At 47.0% G+C, this 17160-nt stretch overlaps 1 protein-coding gene across 1 annotated transcript; it reads left to right on the top strand.

The window, feature by feature from the left end:
- The first annotated feature begins 12157 nt into the window (after positions 1 to 12157).
- On the top strand, positions 12158 to 16248 carry LOC149304708 (uncharacterized). The gene is made up of 4 exons (XM_089478171.1): positions 12158 to 12355; positions 13848 to 14216; positions 15005 to 15137; positions 16082 to 16248. The coding sequence occupies exons 1-4, from the start codon at positions 12229 to 12231 to the stop codon at positions 16095 to 16097; spliced, it is 645 nt and encodes a 214-aa protein (XP_089334297.1). The 5' UTR covers positions 12158 to 12228; the 3' UTR covers positions 16098 to 16248.
- The last annotated feature ends 912 nt before the right edge of the window (positions 16249 to 17160 follow it).

Below are 17160 nucleotides of genomic sequence, written 5' to 3'. Positions count from 1 at the left end.
CCCAGCCTGGTATCCCTCCAGAAATAGCAGCCATTTCGCTTACAGCTCCAAAAAGCCCACTGCCTGAACTGTTCTGTGCTCTCTGGAAAGCAAGCAAGGTATTGTATAGACAGAAACATGAGCTCCATGAACTCAATACAACTTCCATTTTCCCACCAGACTCTGCAGGTGGCAAGCGCAAGTTGGTGAACAAAGACTGGCATACACACTCATCCCTCCGTATTTGCAGATATGATTATTCAGGGGTTTGATGAAGGGGTCCTCTCTAGGAACCTCTAGGTCCTCCAGTGCAACTCTATGGTCAACCTTAACTAAAAGTCACACTGAAAGACCTAGAGATTCCTAGAGAGAATACTCTACTAGGCCTTTGTATCTCCTTCAGCACAACTCTATGTTCAGTGTCTGTCAGACAGTGACCACAGAGTTGCCCTGGAGGACCTAGAGATTCCTAGAGAGGTGTCCTCTCAGTAAAAACATGGCTTTTTTGTTATGTGCTATTGTCCCATACTCATGGGGGTTTTGTGCCCCTAACCCTAGCAAATAGTGAGGGACGTGTGTGTGTGTGTGTGTGTGTGTGTGTGTGGGTAGGTGGGTGTGGGTGCATAATTATTCCATATAATTCCTTATAATTATTCCCTACAGGGACTGGCGTTGGGGGTGCAGGGAGGGGAGGAGAACCAGTCGCCCCTGGCTAGGGAAGGGGATTAATGCCACCGTGCCAATGGTGACACTCACCCACCTCTTGCCCTCGGCCTCTCTGGATGTTCTTCTCTGCCCTGCCATAGGGAACCCTTGGCACCCAGGGACTGGCGTTGGGGGCGCAGGGAGGGGAAGAGAACCAGTCGCCCCTGGCTAGGGAAGGGGACGAATGCCACCGTGCCAATGGTGACACTCACCCACCTCTTGCCCTCGGCCTCTCTGGATGTTCTTCTCTGCCCTGCCATAGGGAACCCTTGGCACCCAGGGACTGTGGTTGGGGGCGCAGGGAGGGGAGGAGAACCAGGCGCCCCTGGCTAGGGAAGGGGATGAATGCCACCGTGCCAATGGTGGTCACAACACAGGCCAAGGAGTGCAGAGGCTGGAAGGGAGAATTTAAAGGAGACGGGACCCCATCTCCGAAGGACAGCCTGGAAAACATTCCTCTACCATCAGGATGCCTGCAGAGGAACCCACTCCCCAAATGTTTTTTGTACAGAGGTTGGCACCCGTAACCCCAAGCCCCAAAAGGTGGCACTTGCAATAAGATCAGGAAGAGGCTGGAGGCAACATTACTATTGTATTTTTAATTATTATTTTATTTGTATTGTTATTCTGGATTTTTTAATTGTATTACTGCATTGATGTATCATTGTCCTGGCATTGTTGACCCCCCCCATGGATGCCAAAAAACTGCAAATAAAAAACTCACCCTATGTTTTGACCTCCATTTGAAAGACTGGAGCCATGTGTCCAAAGGAGGGCCACCAAAAGGGTGAAGGGTCTGGAACCCATGAAGCCCTCTGAGGAGAGTCTTAGGGAGCAGGGTATATTTAGCCTGGAGAAGAGATGGTTAAGAGGTGATATGATGGTAGCCCTGTTTAACTATTGGAAGGGGACTCATATTGAGGAGGGAACAAGCTTGTTTTCTGCTGCTCCAGAGAAAAGGACCCAAAGCAATGGATGCAAACCAAAGGAAAAGAGATTCCAGCTTAGGAGGAACTTGCTGGCAGTAAATGCTGTTTGATAGTGGAACACACTCCCTTGGAGATAGACGGAGTCTCCTTAGCAGTACTTAACCACCACCAGCAAACTTTCCCCTCTCTGTTCCCCAGCCGCACAATGGTTCCCCTGACTCACCTGTCTGCTTTGTGACATGGTCTTGGGTCTCCTGGGATTCAAGGGGGCTGCTGGCAATGAGGCTCCTTCAGGAGAAGAGACCCATGGCAAGGGGGGACACACACCTTGGGCCCCCCAAAACTGGTGGCAAGGGGCCCTGAGGGAACCCAGACCCATGGATGGCTTCACAGACCATCTACCGCCATGTGCCACCAAAGCACCCACTGCCACCCACCAACACCAAGGATGACTGAGACACACTGGCAAAGAGGCTGCCTGGGATCCAAGTCTCCCTCTGGTCATGGAAGCCCTTGGATTGTGCTTTTTCTGGCAGGTGAAAGGCTGGGTTTCTGGGGGAAGAGGGAGGTGGGTTTGGGGGTGACATGGGATGGATGTCCGGATATTTTGGGTGTATACCAAGCCAAGAGCCACAGGCTGGGCTTCTGAGTTAAGGCACTATTTCAGCAGTTTTTCAGCACTGCAGAACAAATTTAATATCCCTCTGCAGTCTCCTCCTCCATATTCAGATGCCCTGAAATGTTAAGGGAAATTAGTCTACAGGGGGAAACATATGTTTTTCTTGTGCAAAACCCCACTTTCCTGCCTAGGAAAAAACAGTCCCATCCGTGGAGCAGCAGCCCCACAAAGCATGACGTGGGGCCAGTTCTGAGTCCCTTGTTGCCCCTTCAAACTGACACACACACACACACACACACACACACACACACACACACATATTGGCCATGCTTTTGACATTTGCCAGATTCTGGTACATAGATCCTTTTTCTTTCTTCAAATGAGAACCGTTTAGGAGCACCATTCTTCTGGTTGTGAAGCCACCAGAAGGTCTGCTTGACATCCTTCCCAAGCCCTTGACCTTTTTGTGGACATCAGCAATGTCTCCTTTTTCTCCCCACCCTTCTGCCCCAACAGTTCACTTCTTCACTTCTTGCTTTCCATTGACTGAAGCGCAAGATGGTGGGGGCGATGCTACAACAGGTCCTCCTGATTCTCCGGCTCCTACATCTCCCACCAAGAAGCTTCCTCCTCCTCCTTCTCCTCTTCTTACCACCAAAAAGGTCTTGGCAGCTCTTCGTCTGACCACCAAGAAGGCCACTTCTACTCCTCTTGTTGCTTCAACATGGACTCCTGGTACTCCTTTTGGAAGCGCTGCCATTACTAATCCAGATGGATCTGGCTATCCTTACGGTCCTGCAATTTCTTCTGGTAGCATTACCATCACCATGAGTCCCCAGATCCCTCAGGTAGGAGGTTACGTCACCCTAACTCCAAAAGACGAGATGCCTGGCATCAACTCCTGTACTTGGTTCCGAGGGAATGAGAGGAAGTCTGTTCCGATTATGACCTACAAGCTACCACCAGTTTCTACAATAGAAAATAATGTCTCCTATTCTGGGAGAGAGTCCATTAGCCAGGATTGCTCCTTGCACATTGAAAATCTCATTCCCAGCGACTCTGGCATCTATACATTAAGGACAACTGGTAACATATTGTTTGAAGAGGGGAAGATTAAAGTTAATGTCACATGTAAGTGTTTGCTGCTGCTCTTGTTGTTGTTGTGTACCTTTCAATTGCTTCCCACATTGGGGGAAACCTAAGACAACCCTTGTTCTTGGCAAGATTTGTTCTGAGAATTTTGGACTTTGCCCTCCTCTGAGATTGAGAAACTGTGCCTTTCCCGGGGTCAACCAGTGGGTTTCCATGGATGAGCTGGGATTTGAACCCTGGTCTCCAGAGTTGCAGACCAAAGCTCAAACCACTACACCATGCTGTCTCTCTTACATACCCTGTTTTATCCCATAGAACTTGTGGGCAGGGGAATCGAGATTCATTCATTCTTCCAGTTTCCATCCCATTCCCTCCCAGAACTCATTTTTCCAGGAGCTCACAGCATAACTAGGAAAGGTATAGGAAAGGAAGCCTTGGCTAGAATCCTCTCTATCGTCCAGCTCTACAGGGCTAGCCTCCTTTGGGAGAAAGGATGGGGAAGAATGGAGACCAAAGGCATTTCTCTAGTAATTTGTTGTTACGTACAAATGGACATATTCAATGTGATGAGAAATGATGATCTGAGAGAGAGAACTAGAGCAATCCAGCAAAATATTATAAGCACCTCCCCAAAATACAGATCCCAGCGTTCCTTAGGACTCTATCATGATCGTTTAAAAAATGGCATCAACTGAATGCACCTATATAGTGCCAATATACCTTTGTTATTGACGCTGTACCTGATCAGAAGGAAACCAGGGAATTCCCTAGTACAACGGTTGAGAGGGAGGCGGACGTGGGGATGATGGGTAGAATGGTGCTTGAGGGAGAGGGCAAGGAGGCACAGCCAAGAGAAGTGGACAGCAATGGAGTCCTAACTTTTTCTTTTCTTTTCTTTTCTTTCTTTTTTGGAGACTTCATCCCAGAAGAAAAAAAAGAAAAAGGTCTCGGTCTTGGGACCGTTGCAGGTATCGTTGTTGGGGCCCTTGCTGCAGTTGTCGCTGTTGGAGGCCTTGCATTTTTCCTGTCAAAGGACCCTGGAAGGTAGTCTTCATATACAGTTGGCCTTCCACATTTGCATGCTAGACTTTTGCGGATTTGATTATTTGTGGTTTTGATTAATCTGTCCTCTCTAGGGATCTCTAGGTCCTCCAGCGCAACTCTGCCAGAGGTTGACCATAGAGTTGTATTGGAAGACCTAAAGGTTTCTAGAGAAAGCACTTCTCTAGGCATTTGTAGGTCTTCCAGCATGACTCTATGATCACCTTCTGGCAGACATTGGACATTTCCACTGGAGGACCTATGGATTCCTAGAGAGGTCTCCTCTAAGTGTTTCTCTATATGCGGTTTTCCCACATTCACAGGGGTCCTCCAGCCATTCTCCAGGGAATCTGGAGAGACCACTGAATTGCCAGTCTTTCCATTTTGTCCTCTTATCCTTCCTTCCTTTCTTCTTTCTTCCCATCCTTTTCCCTTCCTTTCTATCTAATGGACGAAGCTGCGTCAATCTGTATTTTTTGATCGTCATCATCATCATCATCATCATCATCATCATCATCATCATCATCATCTTGCATTTTCCAAATCTCTTCTCCACCTGGAGTGGGTCCACACTGTGGAAATAATGCCGCTTTTACTGCCATGGCTGCACGCTATGGAATTCTGGGAACTGCAGTTTCATGAGACATTTAGACTTGTCTGTCGCAGAGCCCTGGTTTCCAGGACAAATGGCACTTCCCAAGATTTCATGGCACTGAGCCAGAGCAGTTACAGTGGTGTCAAACTGGATTATTTCTGCAGTGTGGATGCAGCATAAGAGAGGGTCGCAATGTCCTGATAAAGCTTAATCCTCTTTTTTCTTGAGATTCCTAAAAGCTTAAGGACTCTGCATTTTCTCAGTTTTTCCATAACTCCAGAGCAGTCCTTCTTTTGCAGGACTCTACTTTCCTTTGGCCTTGCGGTCAGCCACTGACCTCTCCATTCACCTCCAAAGCACTTGTAGCAATGGCCTAATTCTGTTACTCAGTGTTAGGTCTAATCCTTCTCATAGGCTGTCTTCTCTTTCCCTCTTTCCTTTTCTAGTCCTGCTCCACCACCAGTGGCTCCAGCCCAACCTGCGTCGACCACCGTTTCGAGACGGGCGTCTCAGTAAGTACTGAAACTTCGAGAAGTCTCATTTGGGAACGCTTGCTCCTTCTGTGCAATTGCCAGAGATAGTTCAGAAACATTGCCATGCCATCCTGGAACATCAGGATCCAAAGGGACCTTGCAGCACCTTTGAGACTAACTGAGCAAAATATGCAATAGGCTAAGCCAGTGGTTCCCAACCTGTGGGTCGGGACCCCTTTGGGGGTCGAATGACCCTTTCATGGGGGTCGCCTTAGACCATTGGAAAACACCTATTTAATTACAGTTATGAAGTAGCAATGAAAATAATTTCATGGGTTTGGGTCACCACAACATGAGGAACTGTATTAAGGGGTCACGGCATTAGGAAGGTTGGCAACGACTGGGCTAAGCTTTCGTAGACTGAGGAGATTATCGCACTGCGTTCTGAGAACGTTCCTATCATCACGTGATGAGAATGTTCCTGGAACAGATATTACTGCATTAGTAAACTAGAACGTGATCAGAACGTGATCAGAACTGCATTTTACCGCACAGCGAAACCGTTCTCAGAACGGTTTGCTGTATTACGTTTTGTGGGCTGTGTTCTGATGACGTCGCCACTCAGAGGTTGGACGGCTCGGGAGAGGCGCTGCTCCCAGGAAAGAGGAAAAAGGGAGGCTTGGCTTACTGAAATCCCTCACCTCCCTTCCCCATAGGAATCAATCCAAAAACGGAGGTTAAAAAAGAGCAGAGAGCCCTTATGGGTCTTCATCTGAGGAGGCAGAGCTTGCTTGGCTATGGGGATGTCCTGCCATCTCTCCCTCTCCCCTCTTTCCCCATAGAAATCAATCCAAAAACGGAGCTTAAAGAGCAGAGAGCCCTATGGGTCTTCATCTGAGGAGGCAGAGCTTGCTTGGCTATGGGGATGTCCTGCCATCTCTCCCTCTCCCCTCTTTCCCCATAGAAATCAATCCAAAAACGGAGCTTAAAGAGCAGAGAGCCCTATGGGTCTTCATCTGAGGAGGCAGAGCTTGCTTGGCTATGGGGATGTCCTGCCATCTCTCCCTCTCCCCTCTTTCCCCATAGAAATCAATCCAAAAACGGAGCTTAAAGAGCAGAGAGCCCTATGGGTCTTCATCTGAGGAGGCAGAGCTTGCTTGGCTATGGGGATGTCCTGCCATCTCTCCCTCTCCCCTCTTTCCCCATAGAAATCAATCCAAAAACGGAGTTTACAATCTCTCCCAGATGCAGACCCAAAGGGCTTGCCTCTGCTCCTTTTAAACTCAGTTTTTGGATTGATTTCTATGGGGAAGGGAGGTGGGGGATTTCAGTAAGCCTAGGGACTCTGGCTGGGAGAGTGCTTCTCAGCCTCACTGAGAAGTCTTCCCTCCGAAGATTCTCTTGGGAGGAAAGGAAGGCAAGCATCCCCCCCTCCCATCTTGTCTTCCCTCCGAAGGGAGTCCGAGGATTCTCTTGGGAGGGAAGGAAGGCAAGCCCCTATAAAACGCTGGGGCTTCATATGCTGGCATATGTTTGAAGAAAATAGGATAAAACTTATGTAACTTGATGGGCCAAGGGCAGAGTCCCCTCCTTGGCAGCCTGGGCTTTAAGGGAGCTCCACGGAGGTCCCTTCAAGCGGAGGGAAAGGGAGGGGACTGGACCAAGGGGAGAGCCCCTGCAGCCATTGCAGCTCTTTAAACCGGTTAGAAAAGAAGAGTCCTCTGCTGTCATCCCATTTCCTCCTGTGTGTGTGCATGTAATGTGTGCCTTCAGGTTGTGAGCTTCCCTCCCCGCTTTAACTCTTGTCTGGCTCTTTGCTATGGAATTCTGGGAGTTGTTTGCTTGCTTTTGTGTGTTGCTCCAAACAGAGGAGCTTTTGTGGGTTCCTTCCTGGAGGGAAGGAGGAGAAGGTCCTGGGCATCTCTGCCATCCTTGCCTCCTGCAGGCTGCCAGCACAGGAGCCCCGCTGGACCTGACACTAGAGGCCCCCGCAGAAGCAGCCAGACCCTCTCCCTCTTGCTCTCTGCCCTGGCCCCCTGTTTCCCTCTCTCTTTCTCTCTCTTTCCCTTCTTTCCTCTTCTCTCACTTGTCCCAACTTTCCTCCCTTCCCTCCCTCCTTCTTTCCCCCCTCACACACACACACACACCCCTTCCCTCACTGCAGTCGCTCGCCTGCCTGCCTCCCTCCCTGCCTGTCATTCTTTCAGCCAATCAGGAGACGGAGGAATGAGAGAACGGATTTGAGAACAGATAAGAATATCGCACACACCTCTGTTGAAACGTTCTCATCACGTTTCAGCTCTCTGGGAACACATTCATATCTGTACCCTCCTGGAACACATTTGGAACACATTTAAGCGTTCTGAGAACCCGATTGGAACACATACGTGCGGTATACTCAAATGCGTTCCGTTCTCATCACGGGATGAGAACGTTCTCAGAACCCAGTGCGATAATCTCCTAAGTCTTCTTCCTCCCTGCATCTGAAGACGCTTCTTTTGCTACAAGATGCTACAAGATCCCTTTGTATACCAGAGACAGGGCTGAGAGGTGAGACTTTCCGAATGAAATCAAAGTCTGGTGAGTTGGAACAAAGATGTGCACATCTGGGGGCAAAAGAAGAATATTTGTTTTCTCTCCTAGCAGGGCTAAAATTAAAACTTTATTTATCCTTCCTTGCAAGAATTAAAATCTCTAGTTATTTAGAAATGTTACTGCATTAATTGGCAAAAGATGAAAACTTGTCCTGCTGCGTTTTATGCCTTGGATTTCCATTTTGCTAAGAGGATCTGCGGTTTGTTTATTGGTCAGCTATACTTATAATTATTCAAACCATTGTGGCATCTCATAATTTTTGCCTTTGTTTCTTTAGCGCAGGCAGAATGTCACGGCGAGGAAGTCAGATGCCTGCCGAAAGGAAAAGAAGTATTTCCAGAGGAAGAGGCTCAGTGGACCAAGGTAAGAAATTGCCAGCCCTGCAAGGTAGGATCGGAGTAATAGATCAGTGCCAGACTCAAAGTGCCATTCTCAGAGGGTTTGGGGGAACTTTTCAGTTCTCTTTCTAAAAGAAGAATAAGTGAATTTTGGAAGCGTTGGTTTTTGGAGTATTTTGGATTTGGGAATTCTGGATAATGGAGATGCAACCAGTATGTTGCCTGAGGAAAGGATACTGGCAAATGCTCAGTAGCCACAGGGACAGTTAAAATTCAGCTTTGCACTTTTGGTCTTGGTATCACTTTCCTGGGCTTTTTAAAGGCTTATTGGCAGTCGGTCAACTAGGTTTGGGAACGTTTCTGGTGTTTATTTGACAATCTGGTGGTTTATAGCCAAGATCAGGACTCATGCATGAATTTATCTGCATATTGTGTTTCAGCTCACCAAGACAACTCAAAAGTGTCAAAGTGGCTTCAGAGAAATCGGATATATTTTCCATAAGGTGGGTGGAGGCCATTTTAAACCTTTGGTAGTCAAGAAACTCACCTCTTTGAGGGGCTTGGCAGGTTGCTTATAGCTATCTTGTGCCTTAAGTAGCTTTGATGACCGTCTTGTGTGAAATGGCCCACTTCCTAGCTTTGAATGGAGCGATCTGTGGGTAGAAGTTGGAGAGCATCTCCTGGGGAATCGGATGTCTCAAATCTGGAACAGAGTAGTTCTGTTGGAAACTAGACATGATTTTGGGCTTTGCCTGAGCTGTTGCCCCAAGTAGTCTTGCCATTGTGGGGAGAAGTCTGCTTAGTTGTTGTTTGCACACTGGAGTAGCGGACAGGAGTTTCTCGCTCCTCTCTTGGCTTCCCAGGGCCAAGAACTCTCCTCAAACACTGTTAGGCTGGAATTCAGCATTGCAGGACTTTGGTTTTGGAGCAGTACATATTAAGGGAAGAAATACAGTGAGTCTGGATGGTTTGCCAAGAGCTGGCGTGTCTGATAGGCAATTCAGTGTGCCGCATTGCCAAATGCTTGTGCATGTGATGTGCCTCGAAGTCACTTTGAATTGATGGTGAGCCTAAGGTGAACCTCTCTCTCCTGGGATTTTCTTGTCATTGAACCATCTTTTATTCCCAGTATCAGTTTATGATGAAAATCTCCTCTGTGTATTTGAAAATTCCCTCTTTCCTAACTCTTGTGAATGGATGTTCATGTGTATACAAAGACATCAAATTCCATCTCTCTGCTCTCCTGTGGAATTCATTTTCTAAGTTCATAGTTCCATATAACTATCTGGAGATACTTGGGAGCTTATCCCATTAACAAATAAGCTGCCTTACCTCTTCCGGCTTGAATCCAGGATCCGGGATCCGCGGGCGTCAAAAATTGGCTGCCTGAGTGAGGCTTCGACCCGGGATGCAATTTAGGTATGATGACTTCCAAGGGCATCCCAGATCCTGAAATGAAGCCAGAAGAGGTAAGCAGGCTTATTTGTTAATGGGATAAGCTCCTTGTACTAGCTCTTGTTTAATTCAGAAATCTCCTTTGTAGGAAAAAGCAACATATGACCTCACTTGAGCATCAAAGGAGTAGTGTCTAGATTGAGTCATATTGCCACTCTATTCTCCTTTGGTCAGTCTTCATCTGGAATAATGCTGTGTCCGGTTCTGGGCCCCACAATTCAAGGAGGATGTGGACAAGCTGGAACATGGCCAGAGGAAGGAGACCAAAATGGGGATAGGTCTGGAAACCGTGTCTTATGTGGAGAGACTTAGGGAGCTGGGGATGTTTAGTCTGGAGAAGAGAAGGTTAAGGGCTGACATGGGAGCCAAGCTTAAATATCTGAAGAGATGTCAGATTGAGGATGGAGTAAGCTTGGTTTCTACTGCTTCAGAGACTAGGACACAGAGCAGTGGATTCAAGCTACAGAAAAAGAGATTCCAGCTAAAGGTTAGGAAGGACTTCCTGAGAGTAAGAGCCATTCAAAAGTGGAATCTCTTTCCTTGGAGGTCTTGAAAGAGAGGTTGGATGGCCATCTGCCATGAGGGCTTTGATAGTGTCTTCTTGCATGGCAGAAAGGGGTTGGACGGGATGGTTCTGAGATCCCTTCCAACTCTATGGTTTTTTGGGTTTTGGCTGACGTCTGACTGCGACCCCCTGGGCCATTGCCCTTCTCATACAGTATGCATGTTTGTGTATCCATTGATGCAGTGAGCAAGGAACTTAAAACTAGAGATCTTAGTCTTTTAACATCCTGTTCCTTGGCCCAGAAATGGATCAGAACTGGAGATGGCTCTGGTCTCTGCCTTTTGGCCCAGCTGAATTTCCCCATCACCTCTGAAGGGTTGCCCAAACCAAAAAGGCCCATCAGAGAATTACATATGGCTTCCTGGTTACAAAGTGAAGTCCAAACTGACCAAGATGGTCAAGAATCAGGGGTCCAGCTGAAGCTGTGATGGATTCAAAGTCCTCCCATCCCAGGGATGTTGGGAATAACTGAAGACTTAGGGTGCATCTGCACTGTAGAAATAATGCAGTTTGGCACCATTTGAAGTGTTGTAGCTCCATCCGATTGAAACCGGGATTTGTAGCTTTGTAAGGTCTTCCAAGATTCTTTAGGATGGAGCCATGCCATTGAAGTGGTGCCAGACTGCATCATTTCTGCCGTGCAAATAAAGAACCTCTGTCTTGTCTGAACTAAGCTTCATATCCCCTCTCCCTACAATATCCAGGCACTAATCCAAGAACAGTGCCCTTGGAATGGAAAGGTGGAGAAGAGCTTGGTAAAGTTACTTTTTTGGACTACAGCCTTGCCAGCATGCCTCTAGTTCTGGTTCTCTTCCCCTGATTCTAGACTGTCTCTCTCTTCCAGGTCATGCAAAGTGATTGCCATCCTTGTCTAGAATCTGGAAGGAGGTCATCCAAGGTGACCAAGGGTTGTTGCTTTTCCCTTCCCAATCTGGGAAGAAAAGCTTGATCTACTTGGAAAGCATGAGAAAACCATGAGAAAACAACGGAGAACGTGCTGGATGTTCCTTAAGCGCCAACTCTGACACCCATAAACATCTCCAGGGACATGTTCATGAAAGAAACATATCCATGGATAAAATAAAACACGCCAGTCATCATTGTGTTACTCTGTCTGTGCTCCTTGTCAATCTCTCCATGTTACATCATCACACAGAATATGATGTGCTTCATACTATTTTGTGTCACAGTCAGCAGTTTTGTGGGAAGGAATCTTGGAGTATAAATAAAAGAGTGAAGAGGTGCCATCCTAGCTTCACATTGATCATCCTGGTGGCCATAGGTATAGAACATGTTGGTCACATATCTGCACATCTGCGCATATCGAGGTTACACGTGCCTTGGGCTGCATTTGCCCTGCAGAAATAATGCAGTTTGACACCACTTTAACTGCCACGGCTCTATCCATCCTACACAAATCTGGGATGTGTCGTTTTGTAAGCATTAGCATGCTTTGGTAGAGAAGGGTGAGGACCTTGTAAAATGACAACCCCAGGATTCTGTAGGACATTATTTCTCCAGTGTAGATGTACCTGATGTCCCAACTATCTACAGCCTGCTGACCTCAGAGGGAGTCCCTAAGACTATGGACTTTGTAAGCATCCATCATGCATTGCAGAGCATGGTTCATGCATTAAGCCCAGGCTCTGTCTATGGGTTTGCAACCTTCTCCTGTTGCCTTGGTGATCACAACAGAGGAGGTTGGGGAAGAGATGACACAAGGAAGCTCTGAGCATTCTGAACAAGGCATTTCCCGCTTCCAGGAGAGAAGTCCATCCAAAGAGTGCTGACCAGTGGGGTGGGTTCCATTCTCTGTTGTTGGTGGCAACAGTCATAGGAGGCATGAAGGCAACTGACTGGACATCCACGATGGCTTCAGATCTCCTTTCTCCAAGCGTGGCAGGGGCATCACACAGACATGACCCAGGAGCCAGGTGGAGACATCCTTGGGCCGTGCTCCTTCTAACAGGTGGAGACCATAGGAAGCAGGGGTGGAAGGTGAAGATGGGTTGAAAGGGGGTATCCTAGAAGGAGTGTGACCCACAGCACTCTTTTGGAACTGGAGGTCTACAGCTGATGGTGTGTATGTTGGGAGAGACTGTGTGTAACTTAGAGGTAGATGCGGATATGGAAAGACTGGGCTGTTGGTGACATTCTTGGTGCTGCTGTTGGGGACACTTCTGGCATCAAACCCTTTGGCTGCCCAAACCGGGTGGAACATGAGGAAGTTCGCCATGGACAGGGAAAATGCCAGACTGCCCTATAAAGTCCCATCAATCTATAGGACAGAGCATCTCCTTCCCTTCCAGGAGGGAAGTAACGTGACGAAGGACCTTTTTTTGGACATGAGTTTGGTTGTACAGTGACTTCTCCATATCCATGGATTCTTTATCCACAGAGTCAAGCATCCACAGCTTGAAAGTATTTTATATATATATATATATATATATATATATATATATTCCTAACAGCAAACCTTGATTATGTAAGGGACACCTTTTACTATTCTGTTGTAGGATGGATAGAACATCAATGTTCTAACTCACAGAAATGTCCACTGGGGATGCAAAAGAGAGAACCGGTGATGTAGTAGTTTGAATGCTGGACTTAGAAGCTGGGAGGTCTGGGTTCGAATACCCACTCAGGCATGGAAACCCAATGGATGATATTTGGGGCAAGGCACACACTCTCTCAGAAGAAGGCAATCATAGCAAATGTCCTCTGAAGAAATCTTGCCATATGTCAGCGTCAACTTGGGTGTGTGTCATATCAACAGTACCTACTTTTAATAGACCAGTTTTTCTTAACTGTATGTTAAAATTATTTTTAACATGCTTATAACATTTTAGCTGGTATGGACAGATTTTGCTGCATGGCCAACAGGGATATTCTTGGATATACATGCATGCATACATACAAACATGTTGTTGTGTGCCTTCAAGTCATTGCGGACTTTGGTGATCCTAAGTCAACCTTGGCAAGTTTTCTTGGCAAGATTTGTTCAGCGGAGGTTTGTCCTTGCTTTCCTATGAGGGTCAGAGCATGCGCCTCTCCCTAGGCCAGGTTTCCATGGCTGAGCGGGGATTTGGACCCTAGTCTCCAGAGTCATATAGTCCAGTACGCAAACCACCACACCGCACTGGTGCGCTCTCTCTGTCATTTTAATGTTAACCTTTTCTATGCTTTAGCTATAATATTTCTTCTAATGTACAAGTTGCTTGGGGGGAAATGGAATAAAGAAGATGGTAGAGATCATGACAAGTCCAATTCTTCCATTGCCCATAAGCCCCTCTTCTCCAGGGTTTTCAAGACACTTTGAGATCTGGCACAGAAAACCACGGTTCTCTGATTCCTGCTTCCAAAACCTCCAGATTTGGGAGACGTTCCTGTTGGCGTTGAGCTGAAGGCCTTTCCATCTAACCGCCTCCTTGTCTGTCTCTTTCTCCTCATTCTCCTCCTAGGCCACATCTTGAGTTCTTGCTTCTCTCTGACAGTGGCTCAGAACTACAGCGTGTTCGTCTCCGCGGATCCATGGTTTCCCGTGGTGGGAACCGACGTCACCCTCGTGCCCAGAGGCGGCATGAAAAAGTTCACCACCTGCAGCTGGTACCGATGGGAGATATCTGAGCAGAGCCAGATCTTGCTCTATGAACCGCCGCCGTCGACAAAGAAAGTGGAGTATAAGAAAGCCTACACGGGGCGGGAGGCTGTGAGGAAGGATTGCTCCCTGCACATTAGAAACCTCTCCATGGCAGACATCACCTATTTTTTCATACTAAAGAACCGCACGGATAACGCGGATGTGGGACACATATTCCTGGTGGTCACAGGTGAATGTTTTAAGGACCCTCTCCTGCTGTCTGTGGTCCAAAACACACCTCAGAAATAGTCCAGCTTTCACTGCCCTGGCTCAGTGCTGGGGGATCCTGGAAACAGAGCTGTCCGCGGAGAAGGCGAAATGTCTCACAAAACTACAGTTTCTAGAATTCCCTAGCATTGAGCCAGGGCAGTTAAAGTGGTCTCAAACTGGACTATTTCTGCAGTGTTTTGGACTCATACCTATATCTATATCTTTCTCCACCCAGAGAGAAACATACAAAAGGAAGCAAAGATCATCTTTGCATTTGTGGGATGCGTCCTGAGTTAGCTCAACTGATTTCTGTTGCTATTCCTAACTAGGGAAGACCTATCAGAACAGCAGCGTTTACCTGTCTGACCTTGTTGTCATGTGCCTTCAGACTGACTCCAACTTACGGCAACCCTATGCAAGAGTTTTCCTGGCCGGTGGAGGTTTTCCCTTGCTGCCTTCTTAGGACAAGAGAGTGTGACTTGCTTAAGATCACCAAGTGGATTTCCACGGCTGAACAGAGACTTGAATCCTGGTCTCCCGGACATTGTAGTCCATCGCACATGCCCATAAACCATATTGTCCCTTAGCTATAACACTGTCCATGTTGACTCACCCTTTACTAACCAAGGCATTGATTTTACTCTAGTTGGGGCTAACCAATGGAATGCAGGATGGGAGGAAAAAACAGGTTTCCTAAGACAAGATGACGTGAAGGTGTTCCAGGTCCATGTCCTGATTCTCAAGTCCTTTTTCCCCTTCTCTCTCCAGATGGCTTGAAACGAGAGAGAAAGGCCAGAATTCTCTCAGAGGGAACCGTGGCCGGGATTTTTATTGTGTGCTTCGTTCTAGCTGCAACTATTGCCATCGTGGCTTCCTACAAAATCATCACCAGTTCCACTGGGTAATACTTATCTCTCTGATTTTGTTAGTGAGCTCCACAAGGAACCTGGAAAGTAACTACATTTTGGGTGCCTTCCAGCTGGTCTTTTATCCTGCGATTGCTCAGGGTATAATGTATTTTTAGGGAAGCGGGTGGCTAGAGTCAAGGATGGTGTCCAAATTCGGGTTGCAAGGAACAGTGAAAACTGGAGAGGGCTCCTGTGTCTTCAGTCATTGTGTAGAAGAAGGGATTTCAACAGCTGCTGTTTGCACTGCAGCCCAGTCACAAGCCATGAAATTCCCCTTTTCTGTACAAGCATTAAAGGGACAGGACCCATATTCAGTCTGGCAACCCTAATTTTGTGTTCCTTGCTTAGCCTTCCCCCCTTTTACAATATAAACTAAAATCATTCAAACAAATAAGAGAAGAACACAAATTAGATATTTCCTTATCTCCCCCCCCCAAATTTACCCAAATAAATATGCTCTTAACTGGTCCCTGTTAGTCAGACTAGGGGCAGACAGTTTGCAAAGGGATCTTGCAGCACCTTAAAGACCAAGGGTGCATCTACACTGCAGAATAATGCAGTTAGATATCCCTTTAACTCCCATGGTACCATTTTACAGAATACTGGGAATTGTAGTTTTGGGAGGCACCAGCACCCTTTGGCAGAGAAGGCTAAAGACTTTGGAAAAGCTCAGATCACATAGGATAGCGCTACAGTACTTAAAGTGGCTCTGAACAGCATCAGCATTGTATCTACAGTGTAGATGCACCCTGAAAGTTGTAGCATAAGCTTTTTGTAGATTTGGGCTACTTCTTCAGATGCATGGAGTGACAGGCCAATCTCTAATGGAAGAGGAGCCCACCTCCAGAGGGTCAGCATTCCTTCCAGGAGAGTGCAAAGAGATGGAAGCTTATGGTTCTGATGTGTATCTGTTGCCTCTGGTCTGGCTCTCTTCCAGGCAAAGAAACAACTGACCATCTTAATCCAGAACACTGCCAGCATTAAAGCTGGGAAGAGCACCAGCCAGTCCCACCAACGGCACACTTCTTTTTTCAAGGAGAGAAACTGGATCTATGTGGAAGTCATGATGAAATGGTCAGGGGCATCCATGACCTGGAACCCCAAGAGCAGGGCAAGGGAAGCGGGTGCCCATCCTATCTGTGTTCATAAAATAAATACTTCAGTTCCTATGTCTGTCTCTGTGATTGCTCCTTTTGAAAGTAATTCTCCATGGTCTGTCATTTGGCATAACCTTTGAATAAGCCATTTAAAACAGTATTTAGTTTTAGAAAGTTAAACAGTCTGGATATAGCCTGAGACCTGTAGGTGAGTTCCCAACTAGAGCAGTCCTATCAAATCAATAGCTGAAGAAAGAGTCAATGCATGGGTAAGTGCCACTGATTCAGTGGGTCTACTCTATGAGGGTCTAAAACAGGATTCAGACTTCAAAACCTTTTAGCCTTATACTTATAGACAGTATTGTTCATGCTGGACCTTCTGGTGCTTCAAGAGATGAGAAGTAAAGAGATTGCAAATAATGACCTAAATCCAATTGCTGGTAGTTGTGTTCTATCATAGAAGCATGGATTTGTAGCATCTTAGAGCTGAAATGTGTGGGATGGACACATTTGCAATATTCAAGGTGCAATCCTCTTTCATACATCTCCTGCCTGGTGAAAGCAAGCCTACTTCTGGTGGCTTCCACCATGCAGCCTTTCCGCGGAGTTGCAGACTGAAAAGACAAGTTGCAAGTAAAGAAGAATAGAAGCTCATTTCTGCTTTTCTAGAACAAAATCTGGTCACAATAGCAGGGTGTCTGGAGCCTCCAAGAGGAGGACTCTGCCTTAAAATGCACACAATGAGCCATGTTTTTGTCCACTGCTTTATGACCATCTCCTGAGATCACAATAGAGGATGGTGATGGGAAAGGTCTGACCGGAAGTCATCCTGCAGAAGACCTTCTGAGCCCAGGGAACCAAGGGCGGGTACTAATGGCACGCAACTGGTGGGCTCAACTGATGTGGCAGAGAACATGCG

Source organism: Sceloporus occidentalis, unplaced genomic scaffold (assembly GCF_023333645.1).
Source record: "Sceloporus occidentalis isolate IW3139 unplaced genomic scaffold, rSceOcc1.0.p SCAF_13, whole genome shotgun sequence".
Classification (NCBI taxonomy): domain Eukaryota; kingdom Metazoa; phylum Chordata; class Lepidosauria; order Squamata; family Phrynosomatidae; genus Sceloporus; species Sceloporus occidentalis.
This window is presented reverse-complemented; position numbering and strand designations above follow the sequence as displayed.